Consider the following 18,526-nt stretch of genomic DNA (forward strand, 5'->3'; position numbering starts at 1 on the left):
TAAAGAGGAATTGCACTCTTTATCTAAACAAAAATGATATCATAATTTAATAAACATATAATATGCTTTCTTAAAAAAAAAATCAAATAAAAAATACAGGACTAAATATTAGTGCACAAATTCGCTCTCGCTCTCTCTCTCTCTCTCTCTCTCGCGCTCTCGCTCTCTCTCGCTCTCTCTCAAGGGATATCTATAAATACTATTATGATAATAGGATGCAGAACTGAAGCATTTACAGGATGTGCAAGGGCATTTTAGTGACCAATTATCTCATAAGAGAGCATAATTATTGTTAATGATGACATTTCAAACACCTGTAGAGAATCTCATTGACCTGCTAATCATAAGCTATAGGAAAACCCAAACAATAATATTTCATTTTTTTGCTTCTTTTCTCAGCTTTATAATTATTTTTCAATGGGCAAGTGACTCATTTTCTCACATTGTAATATGATTCTTCCTAGAGAGGTGATCTGGTGTAAGTGGGTGCCACATTTATATACACCTTATTAGAACCTAATTATCATACTTCCTCTGCTTTTAATCGCTGACACCTTGTTTGCTCTCATTTTTCATTTTATTTTATTTTTTATTCCTGACCCTGTCTTTCTTTTTCAGCTACTATTTGCTGAATGGTTTTATTGTTAAACTCGCTTGGGAATCGATCACATAATTTCTTGCTGTAATGATAAGGTTGTTGTTTGTTTAAACTTAATTTATATTCCTATTGTTACATTTCCTAAGGTTTATTCAAACCTTTATCATAAACTGTATCATCAGCCATCTGGGGGTCTGTGACGGCAGGGGAGGCAAGGTTGCCAATATATTTTATCCTGTTTGGACTGTGATCTCTCCAGATGCAAGTTTTTCACATTGGGGGGCCATCTTGGGGTCCAACCTCTGCTAATTTGGCCGTTTGCTGCTTGGTTGCTAGTGGATGAGAGTCTATTGGTAAATATTTTTTATTAACATTTAGACACTCATTTAGCTATGTTTTATGCACTTTTTATAGATATTTATATATTTTCTAATATATATGGCCCTAGGACTGTTCCTTTTCTCTATTCCCCTGATGTTTGCTTTCGTCTGCTTTTTTGGCATGCTTATTTTTGTGTGTCGGCCTTTGGTTTATGCATATCAGGGTTGTGCACGTCGGGTTATTGCTTGTGCGATTAGCACACTTCCATGTATAGTTTAACCTCACGTTGGGTTAGCACACATTTACAAGGTTATGTGCATCGGGTTTTGGCGTTCCAAATGTCCTTTTTAGTTATCAGTTTTTTTCACATGCTCGGAGGAGCATTTTTTTTTTTTTCTGTCCTCAGATTTGTTTTTTTCTCCTACTTTGTTTTGCAGTTTAGCTTAGCGCACATTGTACCTCTGACAATTTTTTTAGTTTTTTAAAAAGGTGCTTAGGAGGGGGTAAGTCCTCAGGCAGAGTTAGTGTATGCTCTAGTAGTTCCTAGCCTTGTTATCTGTTTCCGCATCAGGCCTTTCTTCCCAGAGTGATTTCCAAGATAAGGCAAGTGAAGTTGTCTGTAATCCTGATGACCCACCTTGGCCTTGCAGGATTTGTTATGCAGATCTAGTTACAGTAATGTTACAAATGAAGCGAAAAGCTTTTGGGAACTCCATAAGTTTCAACTTTGTGGCCTAATTATTTAATTAGAAAAGGTATCCAGCTCAATTTTTGGATAGATATTGTACTGTTTTTTTAAAACATATATTTTTAACAGTTATCCTCTCACTGTCACAAGCTTTATTTGCCTTTCCATATAATAATCATCTTTAGTCAATATGAAATCCTTATCTAGTTTTGTTTGTTTAATGTCCTAACATACTTGTTATTAGTTAGATGTTACACATCTTGTATGAGCAAATAATGCAGGATCCCAGGGGTAATAAAGTATTTGATTCTTCTCAGGATGTTTGGTTTAGTTCCCCTGCTTTACCCCAAATTCTTTTTACACAAATATGTTTCTTATGTACAGTTCTTACAACAATTTTATGTTTTCGCACTTTTTTTCAGTTGTGTTGTGCTTAGGCTGACAGTAAATATTTAAGGGAGCAAGACTTATGCACGTGCACGATTATAATATAGCTGCTATTTGTCTCTTATTACCGCTTTTAGAACTCTTAACAACCTTCAGAAATGCCATCTTCATGGAAACATTTCAACACTTCCTGTTCATATCTGTAATCTTATGTTAAAGAAATTTTTTATGAGTTATATTTGAGTGGGGTTCTTTTTGTTTCTGTCCATATTTGTTCCCATTCATGTCATAGGAAACTGTTTTATACTCCCTTTGTTTTGTTCTTTGTGAGATGCTTTTATGGATATTGTGTACATGGATTCTTTGTCTACTATTTTATTTTGCATGTCTGTAGATCCCAGGGGCTTAAAGCCTGATTATCCAATAACACCTCTTAAAATAGTTTGTTGGAGAGTTCTTTTAAAGCTATGTGTCATTTTGGTTCATTTATTCAATTATTCAAGAGTTGCATTTGCTACGATTAAGTGTTCCTCCTCTTGTAGAAACTTTTAGAATGTTGGAAATCTTTCCTGAATGCTCAAAACTTTCAAGAGGGGCCCCCTAATCAATCAATTTTGCACTTAAAACTTTTTTTTAAATAGATATAGTTTTTTTTTTTTTTATGACACGATGAGTCCACAGATCATCTTAATTACTAATGGGATATTCACCTCCTGGTCAGCAGGAGGAGGCAGAGAGCACCACAGCAGAGCTGTTAAATAGCTCCTCCCTTCCCTCCCACTCCATTCATTCTCTTTGCCTACGTTAGTGATAGGAAGAGGTAAATTGAGGTGTTAGATTAGATTCTTCAATCAAGAGTTTATTATTTTTAAAGTAGTACAAGATTGTGCTGCTTTGTCCTAGGGTGTAGCCATAGTCCATATCAGTCTCTACAGTAGAGCTTTTGGTGGCTTTATGGGTAACTTGTGGTAACTTGTGGGACATAATTCTCACTGCACCTACCATACATGGTTTGCTGCCCTGTTTGTAAAAGTCTGATGGAAGAAAATATAGTCAGTACTTTTTTTGTTCCACAGGCCAATGTGAGGAAGAGGACCTCACAAGCTGGGTGGGCTGTCCTCCTGCGGGGCAGCTTTCTGAGGTAAGTGCTAAATTCTTTTTTTTTCTGGTAAGATACATACACTGTAAAATTTGGCACTCTATATACCCTACAATGGACACTAGATAACTCTTGCCCTAAGAGGGAGGGGGACAGTTTATCTGGCAAGGCATGCAGGCACTGGAGGACGCGGGGAAATGGCTCTGTTTTTTGTTATACAAAAATCTAGCATGTTTGCAGCTCCCAAAGGCTTATTTTACTTTATAGCCGTCTGGGAGGTTTATCCTTACACGTTAAGGGTATGTAGGGTAGGTGCAGAGCTAGTTCCGTTGGCTTTATTCATATTAGTAGCCGACTGGGAGATTAGTTCTGAAGTATGTCTGTTGCAGCATGACTGTTTTTTATCATTGGTAAAGACACGACTGCCGTTTACTTTTTGCTGCCCGGGAGTTTGATCTGGAGACGCCCACAATGGGCGGGGCTAAGTTACGCGCCATTGTTGCGCATTCCTTTGTCTCCTTCCCGGGTGTTTAGAGTGAGAGTTTTTCTGTGCTCTGGAAGCCTCCTGTGCCACACTGTAACTATGCAGCAGAGAGGTTTGCAGGGAGAGATATCATTACAGGAACATCTTCAAGTGTTGTGAATGCCTTTTCTCTGCTGCGCTGCGACTATGCAGCGGAAAGGCTTCTACTTTTTTGCACTAACATTGTAGTACTGCGGATACCTTCTCTGCTGCAAGGTGAAAATAGATGCAGCAGAGAGGATTATCATAATCAGTACGATTTTGGAGTATTCTATGGATGTCTTTTTGGCTGCATTGTAGATCAGGCAGCAAAAAGGATTTCTCAGTACGGATCAAGCGTGCTGACTAATCTGGATGCCGTCTCTGCTGTGTTGTTAGTCCTCTTGGAGTTATCTTGCCATACATTGTTTCCATCTGGGCTTGTCAGGTGTGTTGTCAGCTTTTTCCATGCTGCAGGGAGAGTCCACGGCCCCGTCCGTTTTTTCTTGTCTAAGGACGGCCCCCTATTATTTATTTTATTCTTCTGGCACAATTTATACCCTGATTATTTTCTTACTTTTCCTTGTTCCTTTTCCGGCAGAATGACTGGGGTAATGAGGAAGTGGGAGGGATATTTAAGCCTTTGGCTGGGGTGTCTTTCCTTCTTCCTGGTGGCCAGGTGTTGTATTTCCAAACAGTAAGGAATGAAGCCGTGGACTCTCCCTATCCGGAAGGAAAGGAATTTATCTGGTAAGCATAAATTATGTTATTTTATTTATAAAAACTTCAGTGCACTCATTAGTGGCATATGAAAGCCTACTTTTCACTCTTTCTTTGTGTCTTCAGCCTATTTAAAATTTCCAAGACTTAGGATGCAATGTGTGGTTGATGCTTCTGATTGGCTCATTGGTTCAGGGTTCACGGCTCTGTAATTAAATCAGGTGGGAGCACAGGACCCAGGCAGCATTTGACGGGGTGGCACATAGGGGGATTTTTTTTTTTTTTTTACAAAAAGAAAATCCATTCACAAACTAGGGTCCATAAGGGGGGCGTTAACATCCTCTTGTTAGAAATTTGAATCTGTTGAATTTTGTAATTTTTCAGACTTTGCGCTCACTTTGATTAGGTTTAGACCATAGGAGACACAGAGTTGGCAACATGTTTTTATTATTGGACCCAAGCAGCATAATGTTCTGAGTCGGACCTGCACTGGTTTTGTTCTGTACAAGGGTTGCAAGGCATGTGACTCCTGAGCTTGACTTCTGCAGGGGTTAAACAAATTGTTTACAAGGATCAGTAATTAAAATAAATCTCATGCTGTAATGAATGTAATGAACATGTTACAATCAGAATGCCATTGTACAATAAAAAAGTACTGCCACACTTTCTCTTTCATAAATTTATATATCCTCATGTTTCATATTTTTTTTACTTAATTTCAACATGGACCCTATCTTTCTTAAATGGACAGTCAAAATTAAACTTTCAAGATTCAGATAGGGCATGCAATGTTCAACAACTTTCCAATTTACTTTTATCATAAGATTTGCTTTGTTCTCTTGGTATTCTTTGTTTAAGGCTAAACCTATGTAGGCTCATATACGCTAATTTCTATGCCCTTTAAGGCCACCTCTTATCTCAGTGTATTTTGACAGTTTGTTTTACAGCTAGACAGCACTAGTTCATGTGTGTCATATAGATAACTTTGTGCTCACTCCAGTGGAGTAATGCAGGAGTCAGCACTGATTGGCTAAAATGCAAGTCCATCAAAAGATGCACTGAGATATGGGGGGTAGTCTGCAGAGGCTTAGATACAAGGTAGTAAAAAAAGTATATTTCTTTCTAATGGTAGTGAGAGTTCATGAGTCCTTACTCTTGGGATTACATCACCTGTACACCAGGAAAATGCAGAGGCAACCTACCAGAGCTGCAAATATCCCTCTGACTTCCTTCCTTCCCTCCAAGTATTTATTTGCCTCGTCAAGCAGAGGGCAAGGAGAGAGCTGTTCACATAAGATTTTATTTTTACCCTCAAATGATAGTTCCCAGAAAAGAGGGTATAACATTAGAGGTTGGTACAATATAAATATTTTTTGTAAAATATTGTGCACTATAATGGTCACAGGTGTTGCTGGGACGTTCCCATGCCTCCTTCTTCTTTGGCCAGATGTATGTACTTCTCTGCTAGAGACCTGGTTGTTGTAGTAACAGTATGGGATCTTAGGGTGCTTAGTAAGTACATTTTTGCTGTATTACTGGATTCAATTTTATTACCCTCATTTTTAGTTTTGGGTGACTGTTCACAGTGGCAGTTTGGGCACAAATTGATAGGTTTTTGCTGCTGTGAGGGTCAGGAATTAAGATATACTGTATGGATTGGGTATTTAGAGGAGAGGGTCAGGCTCACCCTCACTATTATGCCCAATATAGAGAACCTTCAATTATGGGGTTGTCTCTTATTGACCACCAGCTCCGGTATCTCTACAATCTGGTCGCCTTGTTTACAGGCCGGTTCTCAGATGAATCGGTGGTGTGCTGCAATGGCGGTGTGCTATGCTGCGTAGCAGCAATCCGGGATGCAGGGGTTAAATTTGTCGGAACAGAAATGTTAGCTGCTGTTTAGCTACAGCTATGCACAGCATGTCTTCTCTAGTCCTCCGGAGTGGGTAAGGCACTTTACCGGAGCATAGGGAGTACAGTGATTACTGCATAGAGCGTGTACACTGCAGCTGCAAAATTTTGGGGCTGCAGGGTTCTTTACAATAGTGACAGCCTAAAAGCTTGCAGTTTAGTGCAGGTCACACTATACATTTTTGGGGCTGTGGGGTGCTTTTAAAGAGCACTTGTAAGTAGTTTATTACTTTTCAGAGGACTCTGTTTCTAGACACATGGGCTTACTGTGAACTTTTTTAGGGGGCTCTCACACTAAGATCACAACTTTAATGCTTGCTGGGGCAGCTTATTAAATATATTTTTCTCGTGGGAGTTGGTGTTATATATTTTCTCTTGATTATAGAGCAAAGTGGTCTTGCTGAAACCAGCACAATTTCATCTGAGGACACCCCTTTGGAGGTTGTTCTTCCCACTAATAAATGTCTTTTGTGTAAAGATGTAAAAATGTGTTCACCTGCTCAGCTTTGTGGAAATTGTTTCACGTCTGATCTACAGTCTCATTCTCAAACACCTAGTTCCCCTGTGGTACCGGTGACTCAGGGGGAATTTGAATTTTCTTCTAGTTTTAAGACTACTTTACAATCAGCAGTATCTGAAGTTCTTGAGGCTATACAGCCTCCAAGTTAGCGTAAACAAAATCACTGCTCTCCAGAAACTAAGGATAATGTCTCTTCTGGCACTGCGCATATAAGACAATATTTTTCAGTCTTTCTGATCAGGGATTTCTTGGCATTCAGTGAAAATTCCTCGGATTCTTCAATTCCTCCAGGAAGACCTAGATAAGGGCATATCATCTAGCTCAATCAAAGGTAAAAATGTCTGCTTTGTCAGTGCTGTTGCACAGAAAGTTAGCTTGGTTACCTGATGTTCAAGCATTTGTTCAGGCTCCCAGTAGAGTTAGACCGATCGTCAGGCCTATTTCTCCTCCTTGTAGTCTTAATTTGGTGTTCAGGTGTTGCAGTAGCCTCCGTTTGAACCCATGCATTCTTCAGATATCAAGATGAAGACTTGAACGGTATTGTTTTTGTTGGCTAACGCTTCTGCTTGTAGAGTTTCAGAATTTTCAGCCTTGTCTAGTGAGCATCTGTATCTGCTATTCCATCAGGATAAGGTTGTTCTTCAGACTAGCAGGCCCATTTATCAAAGGTCTTGCGGACCTGATCCGACACTGCGGATCAGGTCCGCAAGACCTCGCTAAATGCGGAGAGCAATACGCTCTCCGCATTTAACATTGCACCAGCAGCTCACAAGAGCTGCTGGTGCAACGCCGCCCCCTGCTGACTCGCGGCCAATCGGCCGCCAGCAAGGAGCTGTCAATCAACCCGATCGTATTCGATCGGGTTGATGTCTGGCGATTCCTGTCCGCCTGTTCAGAGCAGGCGGACAGGGTTATGGAGCAGCGGTCTTTTGACCGCTGCTTCATAAGTTGTGTTTCTGGCGAGTCTGAAGACTCGCCAGAAACACGGCCCTTCAAGCTCCATACGGAGCTTGATAAATGGGCCTGTTAGGCTAGTTTCCTGCCCAAGGTAGTGTCAGTGAATAATATTAATCAATAAATTGTTGTTTCTTCTTTTTGTCCAAACCCTAGCTTGTCTAAGGAACGGTTATTGAATAATTTGGTTGTGGTTAGGGCACTAAAGTTTTATATTCAGGCAACTAGAGATTTTTGTAAATCTTCCCATTTATTTGTACTGTTTTCTGGTAATCGTAAAGGGCCAAAAGGACACAACATTGTCTTTGTCTTTTGGTTATGAAGTCTGATTCGTTAAAGGGACAGTCTAGTCAAAATTAAACTTTCATGATTTAGATAGGGAATGCAATGCAATGCAACAACTTTCTAATTCACTTTTATTATCAAATTTGCTTTGTTCTCTTGGTATTCCTTGTTGAAAGCTAATGCTTGGCAGGCTCATATGCTAATTTCTAAAACCTTGAAGGCCACCCCTTATTTCAATGCAATTGGCAGTTTTTCACTGCTAGAGGGCGCAATTTCATGTGTTTGATATAAATAACACTGTGACCACGTACTGAATTTACAAGTGAGAGGGCACTGCTTGGCTAAATGCAAGTCTGACAAAACAACTGAAATAAGGGGGCAGTCTGCAAAGATTTAGATACAAGGTAATCACAGAGGTAAAAAGTATATTAATATAACCATGTTAGTTATGCAAAACTGGGGAATGGGTAATAAAGGGATTATCTATCTTTTTAAACAATACCAATTCTGGAGTAGACTGTCCCTTTAAGCTGGTCAACAACCACCTTCAATAATTACAGCACATTGTACTCGCTCGGTTTCCACTTCCTGGGCTTTCAAGAATGAGGCCTCTGTAGAGCAGGTTTGTAAGGCCGCAAATTGGTCGTCTCTGCATACCTTTACAAAATTTTATAATTTCAATGTTTTTGCCTCCGTGGAGGTCGCCTTTGGCAGTAAGTTTCTTCTAGCAGTGGAACCGTGTAAATAGGTGCCTGCCTTACCTTTTCCCACCCAGTTTTTTTAGTGGACTCCACAGCTTGGGTATTGGTTCCCAAAAGTAAGGACTCTTACTATCATGAGAAAGAAAACACAATTTATTTTTACCTGATAAATTAATATCTTTTTTGGTAGTAAAAATCCACGAAACCCACCTAATTTTTTTTTTTTTTCTGGTAGTGGCAGTCCAAGTTTGCACCTCTTTACCATACTATCTTCTTATTTTTTTTCTTTCTTTGGCTATAAGACCAACTGGTAGGGAAGGGGAAGTGGGAGGGATATTTACAACTCTGGTAGGTTGTCTTTGCCTCCTTCTGGTGGACAGGTGATGTAATTCCAAGAATAAGGACTTGTGGACTCTCAAGAAATAAATTAATTTATCAGGTAAGAATACATTTTGTTTTATATTTCTGTGTTGGTTACACAAAACTGGGAAATGGGTAAGAAAGGGATTATCTATCTTTTTAAAAAAAAATAAACATTTTCAAGTAGACTGTCCCTTTAATCTTGCGTGCATTCACACCAGCAATTATTAGTGTCAGTAGTGTAACTAATTTATTTTAGTACAAGACTGTGTGTATGTTTAAGCTGTATGTTGGCTATACTAACAGTATCCTTTTCCTTCTAGGCCGACTGTGCGCTCTCCCTGGTACGCCTTGGAAAAGAGAGAAATGTTCCTGGCCTGCAGAAGCTAACTGATGACCTGGTCACGCTAGAGACACTTGTGTACGAGGCTGATTGCGATGTGTCCTTGTCTCTAAAAGACTTGCAGCAGATCAAAGACATTGATAAGCTCTGCTTGTTATTGGCAAATGTATGTGATTCCATCATGAATATATATTGACATCACTATTTGTTTATCATAAATGTGAAATCATTTAATCAATATCATTCTTCTAATAATAAATTAAACAACATATTATGCAGCATTGCCTATCAAATAGAGCAGTGTCCCAAATTAATCTATTTTTATACCTTTGCAGAAATATTCTTGCTAGGTGCACTTTGTACAGTTTCCTTAGCAGATGTAATATTTACCAGGCACGATTAAAGATGTTTTTTCTTAATCTGCTCAAACTCCCAGTTCATCCCTGCTGAAATCTTTCTCATTTAATGATTTGGAAATACAGTTTCTGCAGTTACAATAACACCTAATGATCTGACTAAATAGCTGCTGCAGCAGTCCAGTTAAATGCAGTCAGCATATTTGGCAATCTTTTTACTTGGATGACACAGGGACAAGGTGTATCAGAGATAGATCTACATATCTGAGATGATGACTTCTACCTTGTATAATGTGTACGTTTACTCGCTTACACCACATATAGACTGACAAGATTTTCGCCTTGGTACTATAAAAATGTTTTCTAATAAAAATAGAAATAAAATCGCAGAATTATTTACTTTTTTTTTTTTTACCAGTAATATTAGTTTTTGTTGCGTTCAGTTTTAGCAGTATTATTTTTTATTATTTTCCATATTTTAGTCTGCAACATTTTGAAAGAGCCATTTTATAGCGCTACTGAAAACTGTTTATTGACCTTTTTCTGAGATATTCAACTGCTTTGTAAAAACATATTAATATTTATATCATCAGGACACATTTTTCCCTTGCCTGTGACATATTTTTACTTTTTGTTTTACATTTTATTGTTTTTGAGATGTACAGTGCAGTGTATGTACCTTTTCAAATAATACTCTGTAAAATAAGCTACACTATCTTGTGAGAGGCATTGCTTGACATTTTGCAGACAAAGTCATACTAATTATTTTTTTTTCCCTTCATGTCCGCCAGTCTTCTGATGAAGACTATGTGAAAAATGCATTTCAGTGGATGGTGCCTTTCCTTCATCGTTGCGAGGCTCAAACACCAGGGTTTGCCAATACACTTCTGAAAGAATATTTAGTTACCCTGGCAAAAGATGACCTTAAACTTCCTTTGAAGGTTTTTCAGCATTCCAAACCAAATGTAAGCTTGATGTACTTTCCTGAATTTCTCTGCTTTGCTTCCTCATCCAGAAACACTCAAATGGGCACAACTACAGTCTTTGAATATAACAAGATCTTGTATCAACATCTTATGTTTATTCATGATTTTCACAGTAGCTTAGAAGCTTAGATATTGTTTTCCATTTTTAAAGAGAATCTGTCTTTATTGTCTGTCACTGCTTGCAAAATACCAAAATAGTGTGATGAAAATTTGAGCAACAGACAGTAAGAAGGTGCACTACACACAAGAAGTGGAATAAGAAAGTTGTAATAGACCGTGATCCTAGGCAAAATGACTTGGCTTTCTTTCTTTCTCAACCCACAGAAAAATGGATCTGTACATATTTGATTCAATTAATATAAAATTTGAGTTGTTGAATATTCTTACACCAAGATGTTTTGAATATTATTACTAGTACAGTTTGCCTTCCCCATAAATAATTCTTGTGTTTACCATTTGCTTTGGACTTAAAGGGACATTAAACACGAAATAAATTCTAGATAGAATGAAGTAGTTAAATAAAAGTTAAGTCTGATAATAACATGTAGATGGATTTATTTAAGTTAATTAGTTGTTTTAATATTGACAAAATAAGTATAATATTTTAGTATCTATAAAACAATGGGGGCTGCCATGTTGTAACTTAGGTTTCTATCTCTGCTGTGGCCAATTAGAAACAGTTATAAATAGGTCACTAGAGTGTGCCGCCAATGACTGTGTGGAATATAACAATATTCTGCACTTCTATTTCTAACAGGAACAGAAATGTTCACAATTTCATAATGGAATTACAGGAAAAAGGGACAAAATAATTAATAAAAATATATCGCAAAGTTGTTTTTATAGATGCAATTTATTAATTTTTATTTCCTTCTCAGTGTTTAATGTCCCTTTAATGAAGTTGTGATTGCATGTTTCTTTTGCGTAATATGTGTCATTATGGCACTAGTTTGTGTACCTACACAAAATAATGACAGTATTCAAATGCGTTCCATTTACAAATCTATTCTGGGGAGTTTATTTTTATGGAAGAAATACATTTTAACCAGTCTATTAATTTGATTGAGCTAACATACATATTGTCTAATATGTTTTCTTAATCTTCAATTCTGTCATTGGTTAAAAATCTGAATATTTATCTTGAAATGACAGCGCCTAGGGTTAGGTAGTGTGGTGCAGAAAGGTTTTAAATTCATTGATTTGTTGTAACAGTTGCTATTGTTAATTATATTGCAAGTACTGGCTAATTGGGATTTAATTGTTATTTATCACCTTTATATTGCTGGAGTTAAACGTATCCGGTGCACTACCATACATTTTCTTTCATTGTTCTTTTAAGTACTTAAAGGGACAGTAAGCACCTTGCGCTTACAAGATTTTTCCGGCTGCTGTTATAAATTAAAGAGACAGTCAACACCAGAATTTTTGTTGTTTTAAAAGATAGATAATCCCTTTATTACCCATTTCCCAGTTTTGTATAACCAACACAGTTATAATAATACACTTTTTACCTCTGTGATTAACTTGTATCTAAACATCTTCTGACAGCCCCCTGATCACATGACATTTTATTTATTATCTATTGACTTTTATTTTAGCCAATTAGTGCAGTGTGTGCACTGCCACCATTCACGGGCGTGCTCACAATGTTATCTATAGGGTTTACTTGAACTAGCTCTCCCCTGCTGTGAAAAGCAAATACAAAAGCATGTGATTAGAGGCGGCCTTCAAGGGCTTAGCAATTATCATATGAGCCTTCCTAGGTCTAGCTTTCAATTAAGAATACCAAAAGAACAAAGCAAAATTGGTGATAAAAGTAAATTGGAAAGTTGTTTAAAATGACATGCCCTATTTGAAACATGAAAGTTTTTCTCCAACATAGGTGTGTCCGGTCCACGGCGTCATCCTTACTTGTGGGATATTCTCTTCCCCAACAGGAAATGGCAAAGAGCCCAGCAAAGCTGGTCACATGATCCCTCCTAGGCTCCGCCTACCCCAGTCATTCTCTTTGCCGTTGTACAGGCAACATCTCCACGGAGATGGCTTAGAGTTTTTTAGTGTTTAACTGTAGTTTTTATTATTCAATCAAGAGTTTGTTATTTTGAAATAGTGCTGGTATGTACTATTTACTCAGAAACAGAAAAGAGATGAAGATTTCTGTTTGTATGAGGAAAATGATTTTAGCAACCGTCACTAAAATCCATGGCTGTTCCACACAGGACTGTTGAGAGCAATTAACTTCAGTTGGGGGAACAGTGAGCAGTCTCTTGCTGCTTGAGGTATGACACATTCTAACAAGACGATGTAATGCTGGAAGCTGTCATTTTCCCTCTGGGATCCGGTAAGCCATGTTTATTACGATTGTAAATAAGGGCTTCAAAAAGGGCTTATTAAGACTGTAGACTTTTTTTGGGCTAAATCGATTGATTATTAACACATATTTAGCCTTGAGGAATCATTTTATCTGGGTATTTTGATATAATAATATCGGCAGGCACTGTTTTAGACACCTTATTCTTTAGGGGCTTTCCCAAAGCATAGGCAGAGCCTCATTTTCGCGCCGGTGTTGCGCACTTGTTTTTGAGAGGCATGGCATGCAGTCGCATGTGAGAGGAGCTCTGATACTTAGAAAAGACTTTCTGAAGGCGTCATTTGGTATCGTATTCCCCTTGGGGCTTGGTTGGGTCTCAGCAAAGCAGATACCAGGGACTGTAAAGGGGTTAAAGTTCAAAACGGCTCCGGTTCCGTTATTTTAAGGGTTAAAGCTTCCAAATTTGGTGTGCAATACTTTTAAGGCTTTAAGACACTGTGGTGAAAATTTGGTAAATTTTGAACAATTCCTTCATGTTTTTTCGCATTTGCAGTAATAAAGTGTGTTCAGTTTAAAATTTAAAGTGACAGTAACGGTTTTATTTTAAAACGTTTTTTGTACTTGTTATCAAGTTTATGCCTGTTTAACATGTCTGAACTACCAGATAGACTGTGTTCTGAATGTGGGGAAGCCAGAATTCCTATTCATTTAAATAAATGTGATTTATGTGACAATGACAATGATGCCCAAGATGATTCCTCAAGTGAGGGGAGTAAGCATGGTACTGCATCATTCCCTCCTTCGTCTACACGAGTCTTGCCCACTCAGGAGGCCCCTAGTACATCTAGCGCGCCAATACTCCTTACTATGCAACAATTAACGGCTGTAATGGATAATTCTGTCAAAAACATTTTAGCCAAAATGAACACTTATCAGCGTAAGCGCGACTGCTCTGTTTTAGATACTGAAGAGCATGACGACGCTGATATTAATATTTCTGAAGGGCCCCTAACTCAGTCTGATGGGGCCAGGGAGGTTTTGTCTGAGGGAGAAATTACTGATTCAGGGAACATTTCTCAACAAGCTGAACCTGATGTGATTGCATTTAAATTTAAGTTGGAACATCTCCGCATTCTGCTTAAGGAGGTATTATCCACTCTGGATGATTGTGACAAGTTGGTCATCCCAGAGAAACCATGTAAAATGGACAAGTTCCTAGAGGTGCCGGGGCTCCCAGAAGCTTTTCCTATACCCAAGCGGGTGGCGGACATTGTTAATAAAGAATGGGAAAGGCCCGGTATTCCTTTCGTCCCTCCCCCCATATTTAAAAAATTGTTTCCTATGGTCGACCCCAGAAAGGACTTATGGCAGACAGTCCCCAAGGTCGAGGGAGCGGTTTCCACTTTAAACAAACACACCACTATACCCATAGAGGATAGTTGTGCTTTCAAAGATCCTATGGATAAAAAATTAGAAGGTTTGCTTAAAAAGATGTTTGTTCAGCAGGGTTACCTTCTACAACCAATTTCATGCATTGTCCCTGTCGCTACAGCCGCATGTTTCTGGTTCGATGAGCTGATAAAGGCGGTCGACAGTGATTCTCCTCCTTATGAGGAGATTATGGACAGAATCAATGCTCTCAAATTGGCTAATTCTTTCACCCTAGACGCCACTTTGCAATTGGCTAGGTTAGCGGCTAAGAATTCTGGGTTTGCTATTGTGGCGCGCAGAGCGCTTTGGTTGAAATCTTGGTCGGCTGATGCGTCTTCCAAGAACAAGCTACTTAACATTCCTTTCAAGGGGAAAACGCTGTTTGGCCCTGACTTGAAAGAGATTATCTCGGATATCACTGGGGGTAAGGGCCACGCCCTTCCTCAGGATCGGCCTTTCAAGGCAAAAAATAAACCTAATTTTCGTCCCTTTCGTAGAAACGGACCAGCCCAAAGTGCTACGTCCTCTAAGCAAGAGGGTAATACTTCTCAAGCCAAGCCAGCTTGGAGACCAATGCAAGGCTGGAACAAGGGAAAGCAGGCCAAGAAACCTGCCACTGCTACCAAGACAGCATGAAATGTTGGCCCCCGATCCGGGACCGGATCTGGTGGGGGGCAGACTCTCTCTCTTCGCTCAGGCTTGGGCAAGAGATGTTCTGGATCCTTGGGCGCTAGAAATAGTCTCCCAAGGTTATCTTCTGGAATTCAAGGGACTTCCCCCAAGGGGGAGGTTCCACAGGTCTCAGTTGTCTTCAGACCACATAAAAAGACAGGCATTCTTACATTGTGTAGAAGACCTGTTAAAAATGGGAGTGATTCATCCCGTTCCATTAAGAGAACAAGGGATGGGGTTCTACTCCAATCTGTTTATAGTTCCCAAAAAAGAGGGAACGTTCAGACCAATCTTAGATCTCAAGATCTTAAACAAGTTTCTCAAGGTTCCATCGTTCAAGATGGAAACCATTCGAACTATTCTTCCTTCCATCCAGGAAGGTCAATTCATGACCACGGTGGATTTAAAGGATGCGTATCTACATATTCCTATCCACAAGGAACATCATCGGTTCCTGAGGTTCGCATTCCTGGACAAACATTACCAGTTCGTGGCGCTTCCTTTCGGATTAGCCACTGCTCCAAGGATTTTCACAAAGGTACTAGGGTCCCTTCTAGCTGTGCTAAGACCAAGGGGCATTGCTGTAGTACCTTACTTGGACGACATTCTGATTCAAGCGTCGTCCCTTCCTCAAGCAAAGGCTCACACGGACATTGTCCTGGCCTTTCTCAGATCTCACGGATGGAAAGTGAACGTGGAAAAGAGTTCTCTATCTCCGTCAACAAGGGTTCCCTTCTTGGGAACAATAATAGACTCCTTAGAAATGAGGATTTTTCTGACAGAGGCCAGAAAAACAAAACTTCTAGACTCTTGTCGGATACTCCATTCCGTTCCTCTTCCTTCCATAGCTCAGTGCATGGAAGTGATCGGGTTGATGGTAGCGGCAATGGACATAGTTCCTTTTGCACGCATTCATCTAAGACCATTACAACTGTGCATGCTCAGTCAGTGGAATGGGGACTATACAGACTTGTCTCCGAAGATACAAGTAAATCAGAGGACCAGAGACTCACTCCGTTGGTGGCTGTCCCTGGACAACCTGTCACGAGGGATGACATTCTGCAGACCAGAGTGGGTCATTGTCACGACCGACGCCAGTCTGATGGGCTGGGGCGCGGTCTGGGGATCCCTGAAAGCTCAGGGTCTTTGGTCTCGGGAAGAATCTCTTCTACCGATAAATATTCTGGAACTGAGAGCGATATTCAATGCTCTCAAGGCTTGGCCTCAGCTTGCGAGGGCCAAGTTCATACGGTTTCAATCAGACAACATGACAACTGTTGCGTACATCAACCATCAGGGGGGAACAAGGAGTTCCCTGGCGATGGAAGAAGTGACCAAAATCATTCTATGGGCGGAGTCTCACTCCTGCCACCTGTCTGCTATCCACATCCCAGGAGTGGAAAATTGGGAAGCGGATTTTCTGAGTCGTCAGACATTGCATCCGGGGGAGTGGGAACTCCATCCGGAAATCTTTGCCCAAGTCACTCAGCTGTGGGGCATTCCAGACATGGATCTGATGGCCTCTCGTCAGAACTTCAAAGTTCCTTGCTACGGGTCCAGATCCAGGGATCCCAAGGCGGCTCTAGTGGATGCACTAGTAGCACCTTGGACCTTCAAACTAGCTTATGTGTTCCCGCCGTTTCCTCTCATCCCCAGGCTGGTAGCCAGGATCAATCAGGAGAGGGCGTCGGTGATCTTGATAGCTCCTGCGTGGCCACGCAGGACTTGGTACGCAGATCTGGTGAATATGTCATCGGCTCCTCCTTGGAAGCTACCTTTGAGACGAGACCTTCTTGTTCAGGGTCCGTTCGAACATCCGAATCTGGTTTCACTCCAGCTGACTGCTTGGAGATTGAACGCTTGATCTTATCGAAGCGAGGATTCTCAGATTCTGTTATCGATACTCTTGTTCAGGCCAGAAAGCCTGTAACTAGAAAGATTTACCACAAAATTTGGAAAAAATATATCTGTTGGTGTGAATCTAAAGGATTCCCTTGGGACAAGGTTAAGATTCCTAGGATTCTATCCTTCCTTCAAGAAGGATTGGAAAAAGGATTATCTGCAAGTTCCCTGAAGGGACAGATTTCTGCCTTGTCTGTGTTACTTCACAAAAAGCTGGCCGCTGTGCCAGATGTTCAAGCCTTTGTTCAGGCTCTGGTTAGAATTAAGCCTGTTTACAAACCTTTGACTCCTCCTTGGAGTCTCAATTTAGTTCTTTCAGTTCTTCAGGGGGTTCCGTTTGAACCCTTGCATTCCGTTGATATTAAGTTATTATCTTGGAAAGTTTTGTTTTTAGTTGCAATTTCTTCTGCTAGAAGAGTTTCAGAATTATCTGCTCTGCAGTGTTCTCCTCCTTATCTGGTGTTCCATGCAGATAAGGTGGTTTTACGTACTAAACCTGGTTTTCTTCCAAAAGTTGTTTCTAACAAAAACATTAACCAGGAGATTATCGTACCTTCTCTGTGTCCGAAACCAGTTTCAAAGAAGGAACGTTTGTTGCACAATTTGGATGTTGTTCGCGCTCTAAAATTCTATTTAGATGCTACAAAGGATTTTAGACAAACATCTTCCTTGTTTGTTGTTTATTCTGGTAAAAGGAGAGGTCAAAAAGCAACTTCTACCTCTCTCTCTTTTTGGATTAAAAGCATCATCAGATTGGCTTACGAGACTGCCGGACGGCAGCCTCCCGAAAGAATCACAGCTCATTCCACTAGGGCTGTGGCTTCCACATGGGCCTTCAAGAACGAGGCTTCTGTTGATCAGATATGTAGGGCAGCGACTTGGTCTTCACTGCACACTTTTACCAAATTTTACAAGTTTGATACTTTTGCTTCTTCTGAGGCTATTTTTGGGAGAAAGGTTTTGCAAGCCGTGGTGCCTTCCATTTAGGTGACCTGATTTGCTCCCTCCCTTCATCCGTGTCCTAAAGCTTTGGTATTGGTTCCCACAAGTAAGGATGACGCCGTGGACCGGACACACCTATGTTGGAGAAAACAGAATTTATGTTTACCTGATAAATTACTTTCTCCAACGGTGTGTCCGGTCCACGGCCCGCCCTGGTTTTTTTTTTAATCAGGTCTGATAATTTATTTTCTTTAACTACAGTCACCACGGTACCATATGGTTTCTCCTATGCAAATATTCCTCCTTAACGTCGGTCGAATGACTGGGGTAGGCGGAGCCTAGGAGGGATCATGTGACCAGCTTTGCTGGGCTCTTTGCCATTTCCTGTTGGGGAAGAGAATATCCCACAAGTAAGGATGACGCCGTGGACCGGACACACCGTTGGAGAAAGTAATTTATCAGGTAAACATAAATTCTGTTTTTTTGGACTTGACTGTCCCTTTAACTTTTTAGGTGAGTGTGAATTTTTTTTTGAAC

The 18,526-nt window shown here is 40.0% G+C and overlaps 1 protein-coding gene across 3 annotated transcripts in view; it reads left to right on the forward strand.

The window, feature by feature from the left end:
• Window positions 1–18,526, forward strand: part of NBAS (NBAS subunit of NRZ tethering complex) — a 1,903,611-nt gene that overhangs the window by 762,823 nt on the left and 1,122,262 nt on the right. For all 3 annotated transcript variants that reach the window (XM_053709663.1, XM_053709664.1, XM_053709665.1), the window contains exons 24-25: window positions 9,370–9,555; window positions 10,537–10,710. In XM_053709663.1, the coding sequence (XP_053565638.1) occupies window positions 9,370–9,555; window positions 10,537–10,710 (360 nt within the window). The remainder of the gene's footprint in view (window positions 1–9,369; window positions 9,556–10,536; window positions 10,711–18,526) is intronic.

This window comes from Bombina bombina, chromosome 4 (assembly GCF_027579735.1).
Source record: "Bombina bombina isolate aBomBom1 chromosome 4, aBomBom1.pri, whole genome shotgun sequence".
Taxonomy (NCBI): domain Eukaryota; kingdom Metazoa; phylum Chordata; class Amphibia; order Anura; family Bombinatoridae; genus Bombina; species Bombina bombina.